This window comes from Dipteris shenzhenensis, chromosome 31 (assembly GCF_047967505.1).
Source record: "Dipteris shenzhenensis isolate YYH24624 ecotype China chromosome 31, Dip_SZ_1.0, whole genome shotgun sequence".
Classification (NCBI taxonomy): domain Eukaryota; kingdom Viridiplantae; phylum Streptophyta; class Polypodiopsida; order Gleicheniales; family Dipteridaceae; genus Dipteris; species Dipteris shenzhenensis.
The window spans coordinates 1016368-1032405 of NC_141626.1; the positions used below are offsets into that span (position 1 = coordinate 1016368).

Below are 16038 nucleotides of genomic sequence, written 5' to 3' on the forward strand. Positions count from 1 at the left end.
CACCATCACAATTTCTACTGTACAAACTAGTCAATAGATCCAAACATCCATTGATGGGCCGATGTAGGAAGCGATGATTTTCCATTGCAAGTTATGTCTAATTACGCACAAGCATCAGAGAAGAAAAGATAGAGAAGTTGGGGAAAAAGGACCCCACCTTATTGCGCATGCACGAGAGCATGCATGTCTTTTTTCTTACATGGTGTGTAAGCACACGAAGGCATGCACCTTTCTATTGGGTTTTGAGGTGGGTAGATGTGTTTTTTTTTGGGGGTGGTGGGAGAGGGCCGGGGCGCTGGGGATGGGGGTGGGGGAATGGGGAGGGAGAGCGGGGAGGGTGCTGTTCTCAAGAGCAGTCTCTTGAATTATCTTTACATATACTGCTTATATCCTTTGACGTAAAATTCTCTCTTTATCTATTGGTTACTTGAGCTAAAAAGATCCTTAGCACAATGCAGCCACTGCCTTTGTAGCTATGACATGCCTCCAATGTCAAGACTCAACCTTGATCATTTCATTTTCTTTCTTTCTTTCCCAAGCAAAAAGATAACAAGAAGCTACAAAATTATTCAAAAAATATTTCCATATCGTTGAGTACAATATTCCGTACATGTACAGGACAGGTCATTTTATAGAAATCCAAGTCAAATTTTAACAAAACTTCCCATTAACATAACACATTCCTCCATTTAGTGAGTAGTTTGAGAATTAATATAAAACAGGATATGATTGATCTGACCAAAAAATCATCCTTAGCCGGACATGCTTCAAGTATTGATTGTACACATATGTTCCAAGCATCAAAGCTCCCCAGCTGACTAAGCGAGATATTCCAAGAAATGAAGCATCAAGATGAAGGAAATTTGTCTGATAATAGAACATTATGGTAGAAAGACTTGGTATAGAAATCTGGGCAAGGAAAAACCACAGCATTGGCCTGCCACGACACATCCAAAACTTGAGAAAAGTTTACCACAATGCAGATAAAAATCAAGAGAAATGGGTGAATTTGTACAACAATGTTTTTGCAACACCATGGCAAGACTGAAAAAAAAGCAGGAGTGCTAAAAGAAAAAGAAACCTACTGTCGAATCGCTGGTTCTCGTATGGCCTGAAAGAGTACACCAAACGTCTTCCTTATTTTAGAAACAAAGGATGGCTCAGGTTTTCTAAATTTCGATTCATCTCTGCTCTCCTTTGCCCCTTCTGTTTCACGCTCACCCTTTCGTCTTCGAAGTCCACCTTGTTCATATACTTCAACTACGTCTGACTGCTTGATACCATCAACTGGACAGAGCCCTTCCCTTGTACTCCTATTGACAGAACCGGAATTGTTGTCCTCCAAAATGAGCTTCATTTTATCGGCTTCAATCTTCACCCACTCTTCATCTTCATCAACTAAGTCCCTATCATAGACAGGAACTTCCTCTCTCACATCTTCCCCACAAGCACTATTCACCCCTTGTTCTTGATATGTATTCAACAATTCTGGTTTGACATCATCTGGATCGTTCCTATCACCGCCAATGGTATCAACGTTTCTGGGCTCGTCTACCTCACCACTCTCACAGTCTCCAGTCAAATCCTTTTCATCAATCAAAATACAAGCAACAAGCTGTAACAGAGGAAATATGGAAAAAAGGAGAAAGATGCCATTTACATCAAACGCCGAGAGAGCAAAACCGCCTGTAACACTAGCAAACATGCCTCCCAGAGCCATGGCAAACCATGAGATGGATTGAAGATCTCCTGCATATTCAGCCCTGCAGAACAGAAGTACATTAAGGAGACTTAAAATTCTGACATCCGAACAGAGAAGGCAGAAGTCATAGGAGATAGAGGTCATAAGTTCTTACAAGATAAGGTTGAGTCAACAAAAGTGTCAGCACACGAAAAATTGATCAATGCGATTCGGTATTATTTTATACAAAAGTATGCATTTGTTTCCATTCCAAAACAAAAAACAAAAACCCACTTTTGAGTGTGGGGGAACTCAACAACCTAAACCAAAAGGTCGTTCACATACGTAAGACATGACTGGTTAGACATATTTTAGATGCGAATGTCTAACGAAACTAAGACATTTTAGAAACATTTTTTCCTAAATACAAAAATATCTTTGATACAAGATATAGAGGTATATAAAATATACAGAAATTATATTAAAATTAAAATATGCAACGCACATAGTACACACAAATTACAATGTACTCATATATGAATAATGAATTGATTCAAAAGTTTAGAACAACAAGAATTTGACAATATCTACCAGCTAAGCCTACTACATACATCTATCAAAGGAATACATCTTCCGAGTTCAAAGTTTAACCATTAACACTAGTCATAACATGGCAAGAGAGCAACTGCCAACGAGTGTCGCAATGTCTTAGTATAGACTCTAAGCAAAACTAAAGCTGAAAGGAACTCGAGCATTTGAGGTTCTAGAAGTCAAGAAGGCTGTGAAGTGCCAACTACAAGCATCCACTGCCATGTACAAAAAAGGAATACTAAATAATAGAGCTGTCTAATCCATATCAAATTATAATATCTACGCTATGCATCCCTTATTTGTTTGATATGAGTCTTGTGAGTAAATAAGACGTGCCCACTTTTTTGTATGAGTTTCCATCATCATTGAATATGGTTTTGGTAACTAGGGATTTATTACCAAGCTAGCTCATAGGTCATGTAAACCAAACATCTTCCAACATTTGAATATATATGTATAAATTTTTTGAGGAACCAATGAGTATCTCCAACTACTTAGCATCAAATCACCATGGTTCAAAGATGTGAAGTTGAGGCAATATCTTGGAAATCAATGCTTCATCTTTGAATTCCAGGTCATTCCTTACCTGCTCAATCTGTGAGGCCCTCCTATGGAAAATATCAAGAGCATGTTTAAAGAAGGTCTTAGAAATCCCTAGCTAATTTAGAGACAAGAAACTATAACCAATCCCACCTGCTGCTCACTAGGTAATATGCTCGGGTCTCTCTAAAACCGATCCCACATGTTGCTCATCAAGACGTCCATCCCCACCTTGCACCCTGGATACTCTGCCGTCTAGACTATGGGGATACCATTTAAAGCCCAATGTCCCAACGCACATGAGAAAGCTCTTTCTCCATGTAAGAAATCCAGCTGACTTGTGCTTAGTGATCTAAGCACCTATGGTCAGGGAGTAACTACCAAGAGGTCTCCAGGCAAACCATTGTCCCCTTCAGATAAAGTGACGTCATTTGCATACTCAACGACCAGTATGTCATCAAATCAGGATGAGCATCCCAACCAACCCGGCTCCATTGTATCTCAAAAGTATCTCAAGCACTCCACTGCAAAAAGGAAGATTAAGGAGCTAAGGACACCCTTGTGGGACTCAATGGAATAAAGAGAAGGAGTTGTCTGTAATACCCCAATCAAATGTTCGCTCAAGCTGCCATGCTACATCCCTAGCTAGCCCTGATTAGCTAGTGACTCACCTAATGGGACGGAGGAGACCCTAGTAGGTGGAGACAGGAGATTAGACTGCGTGATCCCAACTAGAGTGACCCGCAGGCTACAGCGGGCCCTGTGGTTGAGAGCAGGCTGCTCTGAGTAGCCTAATATTTACATATCCATTTGCACTACATATATATATGTATGTGTGTGTGTGTGTGTGTGTGTGTGTAGCTAGGTGCCCCTCAGTCTCAATTATGTCTCCAAGTATCTTCCACAAATAAGAGGTAAGGCAAAAGGGTTCCCCCTCCGCATACAAAACCAACTTGCAGGGAGGGTTATGAATATTTGGTCCCTTTTCCTTAGGCGTGTTCAGTTTTCCTTGAGTAACTATATTTCGGACATATATTATTCATCTCCCTAGGGGGAAGAAACTATAATTGGAGTCATCTAAAATTTATCTAGTGGAGGCTACTCAACATAATCTTGTGTCTTCAATTTAATAAAGAATTGTATGTCAAAATCTCATCCCCTTTCCTCTTGGACGTAATTCAATCTCTCCAATAATTTCGTCTATAGTCTATAGCCTTGACCGCATAAGTCACAAAAAACTGCTTCCATAATAGAGACTATATCACTCGTGTACAATAACTTGGAATCCTCCAAAACTGAAATATAACTCGAAATAACTAGCTTGTCCCATCAAGGAATACTTTAGGACCACATATGTATGTATAAGCAATCGTGTGTGCTTGGCTTTTGATTCCTGAAACAATCAAGGAAACAACAAACTTCTTTCCTTGTAAGATAGAAGAGTTAGATCTTTAAATAAATATAAATCAAACTTCATAATCATGAAAGAAATACTTAGCTTTAGATTTCCCATAACATCTCTGGAAACACTTTGTCCATTGACAAGCTTTCACTAAGGAGTGGTTCTTTCTTGCTTTTGTCAATTCAACCAATAGTTCTCAATAGGAATCCTCATCCTCGGACCTTCTTCCCTTCATCTCGCAATCTTGCTTAGGCGCTTGTACTTGTGAGGGCTGAGAGGCCACGTCCATGATGAGAAAAAAGAGAAAGCAACTGCAGTTTTTTGCTGCTTTTCATTGCTTTTGCTGCTTCTTTTACACCGCTTTGGACACGTGTGCACAAAAAGCGGTTGCTTTTTGTGAAAAGTGGGTGCTTTTTTGGGAGAAGTAGATGCTTTTCGTGTAAAGCAAGTGCTTTTTGCTTCAAGAATTATGAGCAAGAGATTGAAAGCGCGTCACCAAGGATGACGACAGGATGAACGTCTTTCCCACTTCATAGATCACAGAGAAAAGAAGAAAACAGCCCAAGAGATAGGGCGACAGAGAGAGAGGAGATTTCTAGCCAATACGAATTTGTGCTTAAATGCACCTCTGCTGCTAGCCTCCAGACGGGAGTGCCCCACCTTCTTGGATGTGTATTAGTTCACAAACAAGAGCGCCCCACCTTCTCCAGCAAGAATCAGGTCACAATTGGTGCGCCTCACCCTCCAGCACACAAACTGATACAAAAATAGGTGCGCCTCACCTTGATTCACACTGCATGCTAGCCTTGGACCGTTTCCACTAAAAAAAATGGAAATCCTATCCTCTAATACCACGGAAACCGGACCAAAAACCCTAAAACGAATCTGTATTCACCTTTGAAACCTTAAAAACGAATCACTGCTGGTAGAAACGCAGCCTGGATCTTCGATTTGCAGCAGATAATCACCAAGATAGATTTTGAATTTCATAGATAACAGGGAAAATCAGCATCTAATAGCTTCATATGACAAGGAGTAGCAACAGATATCTTCTGGGAATCAAAACAAATTGAGAGAGGGGGAGAAAGAACAAAGATTGCTACTTCCACGCAATATTTTTGCAACATTTCACAAGAACTTTGCGATAAAAACTGGAGAGCACAAACTGAAATCTGAAATTCAGAATTGCAGCACTTATCTCTAAGATTCTTCGCGATAGAACAAAGGGAGAGAAGAAGGAGACGCATCACACGCAACACTAGGGCCCAGAAATAAGGGTTGGACCCCCCTGAAGGTCTTTATTGCAATAGAATAATACTTTGTACAATTGGCTCTGAAAAGAGCATGCAGCTGAGTACAACTCTAGAATGATCTGGAAGCCCTGACGCCCTTCTTTTATAGACTTGGACCAGCAAAAAGCTAGACTCGCTTTTAATAGCTACTTTTTATAAAAATAAACTTTCTTGCTTTTTGCCCACCGTGGGGCCACTTTTTACGTCTTTTCTAGAACCCCGTGGGGTCTTCTTTAATGGCGCCATCTCCCAAGTGCTTTTTGCCTTGTGGGACCTGCTTTTTGCCACTTGCTCCAGCTTTTTGAGCCTTTTAGCACTCTTCCAAGTCCTACACAAACTCGAACACTTTAACCCTTTAAAGGTTAGCGAACTGCATGCATTCCTAGTTCTTGGATTAATCCTAGTCCCTTGTGTGCGTCCCCACAGTTCTCTTTTACCAATGCAAAGCAAAAGTAAAAACAATAAAACTTATTCTAGTTAACCAAAGTCAACTTTCTTGACCATCGTCAATGCAATAAAGATTCCTCTTTATGTCTTGGGAGAAGTACCAATTTGGTGACAGCAAGAGAGGCAAGAAAGTGGGCTGCCTACAGAGATGGCAAAGTGATCATCAGAGAAAGAATAGATAGAGGGGAGAAAGAGGATGGGGAATTATGACAATGTCGAACCAATGAAAGAATAGATAGAGGGGAGAAAGAGGATGGGGAATTATGACGATGTCGAACCAATGCGCTCGGACCAGGTTTCACGATGATCCATGCAAGTATAGCACAACTCACACGAGGATGGGGTGCTTTGACCCGACTAGGCACACTTCTAGGACCCTCCGACAAAGGACTGGCCTTTAGACATGCTAGTGAGACTGACTACCATGTATGTAACACCTTTCTGGGGGAGTGATATTTCAGCGCCTGAGTGAAAGAGATTTGAGAGGCTACAGGTGATTATGGGGTCCATCCTGATTTGGAGCAAGCCCACGGTCCCCCATCAGATTATATAGGCAGAGTTCGCCATGACCCCTCTCTAGGTTGATGCCAGCTTTTAGACAGTGACTTTCCTCCACAGAGTCTGAACCTTACCCCAATGGAGATTACTGACGCTGGCATTGGAGTCTTCCAGGTGACCAGCAAAGAGCAATGTTGACACAGCATGGTATGCAGGGATATCCACATGGTTTGGTAGTCACGGCATTTAGATGAACAGACTTTCCCCCTTTTAGTACAGCATGGATGCACCATCCGAGATAATCCCACGAGATGAAATCAATTGTATCATACAGTTGGCCTTCTCCAGCTCCATACATCTAGGGCTTGGGGGGGAGAAGATTTCCCCACCAAGATCTAGTTCTGCCATGACCACTACCTCATCATGAATTACAACAAGAATCCTAGGGGCATCCACAAACTCCTCATCGTGTGACAACTTTTCTATCATTCTTGGCTGTCCTAGTTTTCTCCATTCCAAAAAGAAAGATCTCCTTAAATACAATGCATGGCCAAGTCTCCAAGGCCTCTCGAGGAGACCACACCCTTCACCGCATCAAGAGATAGCTCGACAGACATAGATACGAGAGCTCCTCACATCTCATCAGAGAGCCATCGAGATGGGCATGTACTAGGAGCATCAGCTCTGAGCACCTGATACTCTTGTGATATTTTGCTACTCTACTATTTTGTTCACTAGCTTAGCACTTTAGCTTTCAGCAAGGGCCTTAGTGAGCCCTTTGCTTCAGCCCCTAGTGGCTTGTATGAGTTACCTTTTGGTTTTGCACTTTGTCTCATAGGCACGCGAGGCCTCCCGCAGACGTCAATACATCTTTCTTTTCTCTCTTTTTTGTACTCTTCCACACGTGCACAACTCTCACAAATTTATCCCATCTTATGAATTAAAATTTTATGAAACACGTGAAAGAACAAGGAGAGAGAAAAGAGAGAAAGGAAGAATGGAGTTTGTAAGCAACTTCAAACAAAGTTAAGAGTAAATGAGAAAAATATTTAAAAAAAATAACTTAGTAAGCAAAGCTACACTTATGTTCTCATCACTAGCCAAGCATACGTTGCTGTCTCGGTTTCAAAAAAATCTAGAATCTCTTGTTATACACAGTGCTAACTAAGCTTTATAATCCCAACCCAAACAAAAAAAACTTTGATAGCAAAAGGGAAGACATGCAATCCTATCTTCATCGTACTTGGGATAGAAGTAGAACCAATATTTGAGTTGAAGGGCGTATTGTTATGCAGTCTTTGTGGAAGAAAGGAGAAGAGTGACATATGTCACATGTAATTATCCGATGGGCTACATCAAGGGTGACACCTCGTCTCTGGCGATCACCTCTAAGGAGGGCTGAAATAGACCAGACCTTGATCATGCATGCTTTGGTCCCTCTCTGTGTCGCATGTGGAGTACGTGTCTCTCGTCTAGTAGCATCGTGTGTCTATGCTCTGTTGATCTCAGTGACCTGTGGCATCAATTCTACTACTCTCTGCTCTGTCGCATCAATATATCTCTCTGTCGTCGCATCAATCAGATAGAGCCCAATACAAACCTGTTCGGAAAAATGGATCAGCTATGTAAGTGGACCAAAGCCATGCCCCTTCTAAAAAAGGCAGTGATATCGCCCTCGAATCTCATAGTAGACTGGGCAAACACTGAGAAATTGCTCCTCTGTCTTGATCTCCTCCATCCGGCATAGTGTGCAGATCCTCTGCTCTCTGGATATGTCTGCAGCTCCCCCTGTCTAGCTGACGTGACAAGACTCACAACTAACTGATGGTGATCCTCAATGCATGTGAGACTCTCCTGTCCTCGAGGTACTGAGGTCTGATGACGAGACCATGCTCGAGGGTGCCCAAATCAACGGTAATGTTCAAAATCTGGAGCTCTATATAGAAGCAATCCAAACTATTCCTTTTGACCCAATCGGCACTATAAAGGATGGTCCTCGTGAAAAGACCCACTACTCAACGAGAGAGTGTATTTTACATGTAGCCTTGAAGCCTGTCTTGTTCGACTTCCATGAGGCATGACTTAGACATGGAAACAAGCACATGAGTGATGATATGATTTGTAAGCTGAGCGTAAGAGCAGTCGTATAAAAATGTTCCTCCTAACTTTAGGCCCTTTCAAGATGTCGCTCTCTGCATATATCACAATATCAATTCTGAAATCTGAGACTTCTAGGCGTGGGAAGAAAGACACTATATGATAATCCGTGTTGTTGATCGTTGCTAACAAGTACGGAAAATTAATCTGATATTACAATCAACCAAGACTTCTGGGCGTCGGAACAAAACCACTGTATGATAATACGCGTTATTGATCGGTTGCTAACAAATTATTGGATGAAGCTCACCTCCAATTCTATGTATCAACAAATTGAAATAAGGTTTTAAATTCCATGCTCCTACATTAAAACCTTTATAAACAGTAATCGAAGGAGATTGTCAGCTACATTGCTGACATTTGGAACCAATTAAAAATCACGATAAGTTTTTCGACTGGAGTTTTCAGAAGTGACCTTTCTTTTCTTGCAGCCTCTGCGATCATGGCATCAATCACCACATCAGCCAAGCTGCACCAAGGTTCTGCGCTGCCAAAAGCCCAGTCAAATACACTGAAGACATCATAACAGGCTTAACAAGCCCAAGAAGCAATCCAGGGATGAAAGAAATAACACTGGATATTATCAAATAAGAGATGCGCCGACTTCCTCTGATTGGCACGCAATCGGAAAAGATCCTGCAAAGTTTTAAACAATCAGAAAAAGGTGATAGACTCCATAACTTTTCATCACTGTATTAAGCAAAACAAGAATGAGAGCCAAACAAAGTAAACATAATACGGACAAAAACTCAGAGAAACCGACCTGCTTCTTGACTTACCCATACAGCGGCTTCACACTCCAGGGCAAAAATGCCACAGATATCACAGACTGTGATGCGGAAGGGCTGAGTTTCAATTTATCCTTTAACTGATAAGATATACCCATCCATGGTAAGGATCGAAAGCCCTGACGAGAAAACCCCAAAATTGCGTTGGAAGGAAGTGGGGTAGATTTCGTGATAACATACTTTCTACTAGCAAAACTAGTATGAACGAATCACAAACGGAGAAGATAGCTTTCCAAACCTGAGTCCAGTATATGGACGTGATCAGAATGAGAAAAGGGGCACCAAAGCTGCCCTTTAGTCTCCATATCCACCACATAACTGACGACACGAATCGTTTCAATAGCCACTCCACACAGTGTGCTTGGACAGACGGTAACACCCCACCGAGGCAATTGAGCACCAGTAATCCTTTTGTTTAGGCACGACCGCGCCTACAAAGTCCTGTGAGAGAGAGGGGGTTCTCAATTGAGATTTGCCGCAGCAGAGTAAAAATGTAAATATGAGGCCCCTGCAAATGTGACGGTGGTGATTTATTAGCACTAGCTCTCCTCGAGACTCCCAAAAGCACTGGCTCTCCTAGAGACAGTTGGGGAGTTTTGTGATTATTCTTAGTCTTTTCGGAGTTTTATTAGGAGTTTCTAAACCCACTTTTAGATGACTTTTGGCTTTCAACTTTTAGCTTGTGTGTGGATCGATGACTTTTGGCTTCTCAACTTTTAGCTTGTGTGTGGCTGTTGGCTTTTCAACTTTAGCTTGTGTGTGCTTTTTACCCCCCTCCAACATGGCTATAAATCAAGTAAGGGGCTCCACTCTCCCTCCATGCTTGAGCTCTCCCTTAGCTACAAGTCTTTCAAGCTTTTCGATCGCTCATCCAGGTCTCACATGTTAGTTTGTGAGCAAGGCGCTAAAGCCCAGGTCTCACATGTTAGTTTGTGAGCAAGGCGCTAAAGCCGATTCGCCTGTTAATTGTTAAAGTTGTTGCCTGTAAAAAAATTTGCTATCCAAAAAGCCGTTTGTCAAAAAAGTAGGTTCGCCTGTGAAAAAATAGTCACTTTTTTGTTGAAATGAGGTTTCTGCTTGCCAAACGAGCTTAATGTCTGCCTAACGGACTTTATGCCTGCCTAACGGACTTTATGCCTGCTGGTGAAGAGATTGTCGTCTACTGGATCTATTTATAAAAATAAAGCAAAAAAAAAACCCAGAAAGTTGACATCAAAACTTTGCAAGTATTATTCGTAAAACCTTCAAGGAAAAAAAACGTCAATTTACCTTTCAGTTTTAAATAATAGTTTGTTTTTTTTTTTTAAGGCAATGGCTTTGCAGTCAGTGTGAGAGCATGCAAAAAACTATAGAACCTTGGCAAAACCTAATGGATCTTGTGAGTCCTCGAAGTGTTTCTTTTTTATTGTTTCTTACTAAACAATCGACAATGTCTAAAGACTCGTAAAACCCACAAGTTAGAGCCAAGTGCTTTTGTGCATACATGCAACCTTGTTATTGACTTGGTGATCTCCATATTTTTGAAAGTCCAACAAATACATGAATAAGGCCTTACAATAACTGATTTTCCTTGCAATTTAAGAATATTGTCACATGAAGTATAATCATATGAGTAAAGGTGTCGATATCTTTCGATCTTGCAGCTAGCTTGGATTTCCTTGCTTTCTCCCATCGATAACATGCATCAAAGGAGACGAATGTTGTAAGAAACAAGCAATTTGTATGGACAAGCACTTGAAAATATTTGTATGATAATATATAAGATATAATTATTATAACTACACATAGTGTGAGCAGGTGGTGGCACGCTAGGCCCTTCCTTAGGTGCCGAGATAATGTCGAGAATATAAATGTCGATAATATTAGCGTCGAGGATAAGTCTTGCGAATGGATACGATATTGGCATATTACCTAAATGTCAATAGTCGTGATCATAATCGATCGTCATAGAAATCAACATGAGTGATGTGCTAGGCAAAATTCAAATTGTCATCGTCTTTTAGTGATACCAACATACTCAGATCGTTCAATAGACTACGGATAGCACAAAAAGACAACTATCATTAAAGGAAATATGAAGTGGAGCATGTAACATTCTCACTCTCCACTTAGCCAGCGTTGCGTGCCTCTCTAACCTCAAGAAAATGGGAGTTTGAACATTGTAGTAAGTCGAGCTTTCTGGCTTGTGAGAGTAGAGCATAAAGTCGTCGCGAGGCTCTCCAAAGACTCACACGTCAAGGCTATGTCAAGCTGGCCTTCATCTCTTCAAGGCCCTTGTTACGCTTATGTGCTAGCCCCTCCTTAAACATAAATCCATCTTGGTTCATTTATAACGAAAAGCGACCACCCCAGATTGAATAAACTCCAAGGTTACTTGAGAGGAGAGCAGGTGCCGTGTATTCCCATCCTATAGTCCCTTATAGTGATAAAAATTCAAGACTGTTATAAAGACGTGCCATCATGCTGAGCACATGGATTGCCCATTTGCAAAATGTTGGTGTTTCAACCTTCTCAGACGATGGAAAATTCATTACGTGCAGCTCCTTGGTTTCCCTAGCTATGCAATTTTGGCATAAAATTCCTAATTGCAAATTCTTGCACCTACACTGCCCTAGGACTTGTGGGTGCAAAAATCTGACACAATGAGCTTATGGGTTTGTGTCATTTGTACAGTTTGCATGATATCATTATCTTTAGGTAGGTAGCATTGTGGAATGAAAAGAAATTCTAGCTTGTGGTTGAGTCACATGTCTGTTTTATAAACCTTGAATTTATACTAATCCAAGGGTTATAGAATTTGGCAACTGCCTCCTTGGTTCCCAATTGCCTCTGCCAGATCCTCCTCCTCTCCTTGTCAAGGACCTCGCCAAAGTCACCAGCTCTTCTTATCCCTCCCCCCATGCTTCTTGCTTCATCGCCCCATTTCTGCGGTTGTGCCAATCTTTGAGATTTCTCTGCGTTCTCTCTCTTCTTGGGCTGGTGGGCTGGCTAGCTAGCTTGTTGCAACGTAGTTCATGGAGGTTTTTATGTTTCTCTCTTGGTAGATTTTCATTTTGAGGTTGTGGCTTCCAATTCCAGAGATCCCGAAACTTGGATGTCTTCTGAAAATTCGCCAGATTTCTTATCGGGGCGACCATGGACCCCCAAGACCCTCATGTAATGTCGTTGCCCTTTTCTCAGCCCCTGCCATAGAAGCCTTAGTAATCGTACCTCAGAGAGCCTACGAGCTTGATTCACAACATTTTTAGACTCCATCTACAATGGATTGGAGTTCAGTGGCAGCACTTTCCTGCAGTCCTCTAAACATGTCGCAGTCATCTACTGCACTCACTACTACCATCGCTTCTACAACTGCAACTTTCGCACCTCATAGCCTTGGTTCTGTAGAATTCAAGCGTCTTGAGAACGGGAAGCAAAAGATGAAGTTTTTTGGGGCTCTCTATCCTATTGTGAGGGAGACCTTGCTACTGCATTGAGGCTAAATGCCCTTTCCGAGGGAATGGCCAGGAATCAGAGTTTCGCAAATAGCTTTGGATGTCAAACGCAGATGCTAAAAAATCAAAAGTAGGCTCCTCTATCTAGCAGAATTGCATAGGATACTCTCTATTCTGAGGACACCAAAGAGTACAAGCATGTGAGAAGATCAACCATGGGTTGCTCGCAAGGCAACTGTAAAGTGCACTGTACTGAATTTGTATCAGCCATCTTTTTTGTGGTCAGGTCGGAGCGATTGGATGCCATCTCAGGTACTTTTACTTGCCTCTTTTCAATCTTGTGAAGTTTACTAAATTCACAATGTTTTTGGTTGTTCCTTCATTCAATGTGGCTTGTTGTTGACAATGAAATCTGAGGAGAGGGATGGAATGGCAAGTAAGGGATGGAACAATTGGGTGGGAAGTTTGGAGATGCTACTGTAGATTGGATGGGAAGAGTGCGCACAGTGGATGAGCGATGGTGTTGCTGCTGCTTCGTCGTGGTGTCAAACAATTATTAGATTAATTTATTGAAACTGTATACTTTTCGGATTTGGGTGATTTTCCCCTTTTGTGTGTTGCGGATGTCACAAAATGAATCCAAGATTGCTTTTTAATACCTTGGTCTGGTCTAGATATGTGTATCTTGCCCTACCACAGAGTCCGTAGTGTGCCAATGTGAAATTATTTCCTTTCACTAGGGAATTGCACTTCGTGATGATGAGGTACCTCTTTGCTAGTTGAGCTCTATACTTGAAGAAAGATTTAAAAGTGGGCCTATTGACGACAAAACTGCCCTCCCCGATTTTTTCTCCATTCTCAAGAGAGGATGCAGTTCTCCCAACCCTCCCTTTGCATCTCCTTCTATAGCACTGCTTGGCCAGCTAATTCTTCGAAATGTGAGCTTGGAGCCTCTATAGGTCTCAAAACCTGTCAAGTAACATAATTATTACTGAAAAATATGGCGTTTGTGTGGTTTAGGCGAAGAGCAAATCCTATTGGGATGTCTGCTGACATGCACTCTACACAGGTCTGTTACATTTACATCGTGATGCATTGCCTATTGTCAAAGAGAAGCCCTTTTGTTAGTATCCTTACCTCACTAACAGAATTGTTACTGAATTGTCACTAACAGAACCTGTCAAGTAACAGAATTATTACTGAAAAATATGGCGTTTGTGTGGTTTAGGCAAAGAGCAAATCCTCTTGGGCTGGCTGGTGACATGCACTATACACAAGTTTGTTACATCGTGATGCACTGCCCATTGTCAAAGAGAAGCCCTTTTGTTAGTGTCCTTACCTCACTAAAGGCTGGTGACGTGCATTGTACACAGGTCTGTTACATTTACATCATGATGCACTGCCCATTGTTGAAGAGAGGCCCTTTTGTTAGTGTCCTTACCTCACTAAAGTTTATTCATTTGTTGCTTTTGCTAACAACGACAAACGTTAAGTACAGAATGCAGTGAATGAGTCAACACCAAAAATGAGAGAGGAATGTCCAGGCATTGAAGTGGATCCTGGCATGTGTGCTTTTGTATTGCTTTGATGTAAGGATGCAAAGGCCTTGTCAGAAGGTGAGCGTGTTTATAGACAAATTATTAAGAGTGGCCTCAAGTGAAATACTATTCTGGAATCCCTGTTTATACAAATGTATGGCAAATGTGGGGCCCTAGAGGATGCAAAGGCCTTGCCAGAAGGTAAGTGTGTTCATAGACAAATTATTGAGAGTGTCCTCAAGCGAAATACTATTTTGGAATCCCTATTGGTACGAATGTATGGCGAATGTGGGGCCCTACAGGATGCAGTGGCGGTGTTTATTACCCTGGATCGTCGTGTTTCTTTGTGGACAAATGGGATGTTGTATCTTGGACTACTATGATTTCAGTTTATGCCTTCCATGAGAAGGGCCAGGAGCCTGCAGCTGTATTTTTAGATGCAAATTGAAGGGGTAAATCCAGATAAGGTGACTATGCCTTCCATGTGAAGGGCCAGGAGGCTGTCCAGCTATATTTTCAAATGCAAGTTGAAGGGGTAAATCCAGATAAGGTGACTCTTATTGCAGTTTTGGAGGCATATGCAAGTGAGGCTGTGTTACCTGAAGGCAAGTGGTTGCATTTGCAAATCACAAAGAGTAGCATCCATCTAGATATTCTCGTGGGAAATGCTCATCAGTATGTATGGAAATTGTGGATGTTTAGACCATGCAAGGCAAGTTTTTGACAAAATACCCAAGCAAGATGTAGTTACATGGGCTGCTTTGATAGCAGCCTGCTGCCTATCCTCAGTGTGGACTAGGAGAGGAGGCAGGAATAAATCCAAACAATGTGACCTTTGCACTCCTTTCTGATACATTTGGCTGAAAAGGTCAATAGCCTCCTCAAGATGCCCATGTTGAGTACACACAGCAATCATTGTAGTCCATGAAACAATATTTTGGTCTAGAATTTTGTTCAGCATCCATATATCTGTATTGATTCCATATAGTTCTATGTGGTTTGAAAATCACTCCACCTTGACCTGCTGTCCACATGGCCAACATGACACATCAACATCTTGGGTAGCTATGGGCCACTTTTGCACTTAAATGGACATCTTGAGATGTGTTGGACAGCTTGGAGCTCTCCCCCACATGAGGAGATACAAGCCGAGTTGCAGAGGTTGAATAGATGCATGAAGGAGGCAAGATTTGCAGCTGACACAAATGTGGTGCTTCATGATCTGGATGAGGAAGAGAGAGAAGATTCGCTTTGCTACCACAGCATGAAGCTGGCCATCAGTTTTGGGCTCATTTCCACCCCTCCAAGAACACTTATTCATATTATAAAGAACCTTAGGGTGTGCTCTAACTGTCATTCTGCTACCAAATATATTTCGAAGGGGCTCAACAGAAAATAACTGTAAGGGATGCTAATTGTTTCCATCACATTGAGCATGGAGTATGTTCATGTGGTGATTATTGGTAGGATTGTTTTGATTCTTGCTCAGCAAAACTTAATCCTGTCTTCATATGGATTGTGCCCGTGGCAATCTACTTGATGATAGGGCAGCCTCAGAGGCTCTAAACCCTTTGCCAGGGTTAGATCCAGTCAAAGGAGATGTGGCATAGTCCAGCAGCAGCAGGTGGTCTATGTGGTAGCTACACAGGCAGCAATAATAGTTGCAGCAG

General features: G+C 41.8%; 1 protein-coding gene and 1 long non-coding RNA gene across 2 annotated transcripts in view; one reads left to right on the forward strand and one right to left on the reverse strand.

The window, feature by feature from the left end:
- LOC147880880 (putative folate-biopterin transporter 4) overlaps positions 1 to 9844 on the reverse strand; it is a 31486-nt gene extending 21642 nt beyond the window's left edge. The window contains 6 exon segments of the mRNA XM_087369782.1: positions 740 to 937; positions 1086 to 1763; positions 9024 to 9075; positions 9078 to 9244; positions 9388 to 9515; positions 9635 to 9844. Coding sequence (XP_087225908.1) covers positions 740 to 937; positions 1086 to 1763; positions 9024 to 9075; positions 9078 to 9244; positions 9388 to 9515; positions 9635 to 9712 — 1301 coding nt within the window. The 5' untranslated portion in view covers positions 9713 to 9844.
- A 2392-nt stretch (positions 9845 to 12236) lies between these two features.
- Positions 12237 to 13488, forward strand: LOC147880881 (uncharacterized). The gene is made up of 2 exons (XR_015540503.1): positions 12237 to 12416; positions 12513 to 13488. It is a non-coding gene; the product is annotated as an uncharacterized LOC147880881 (long non-coding RNA).
- Positions 13489 to 16038: the final 2550 nt, after the last annotated feature.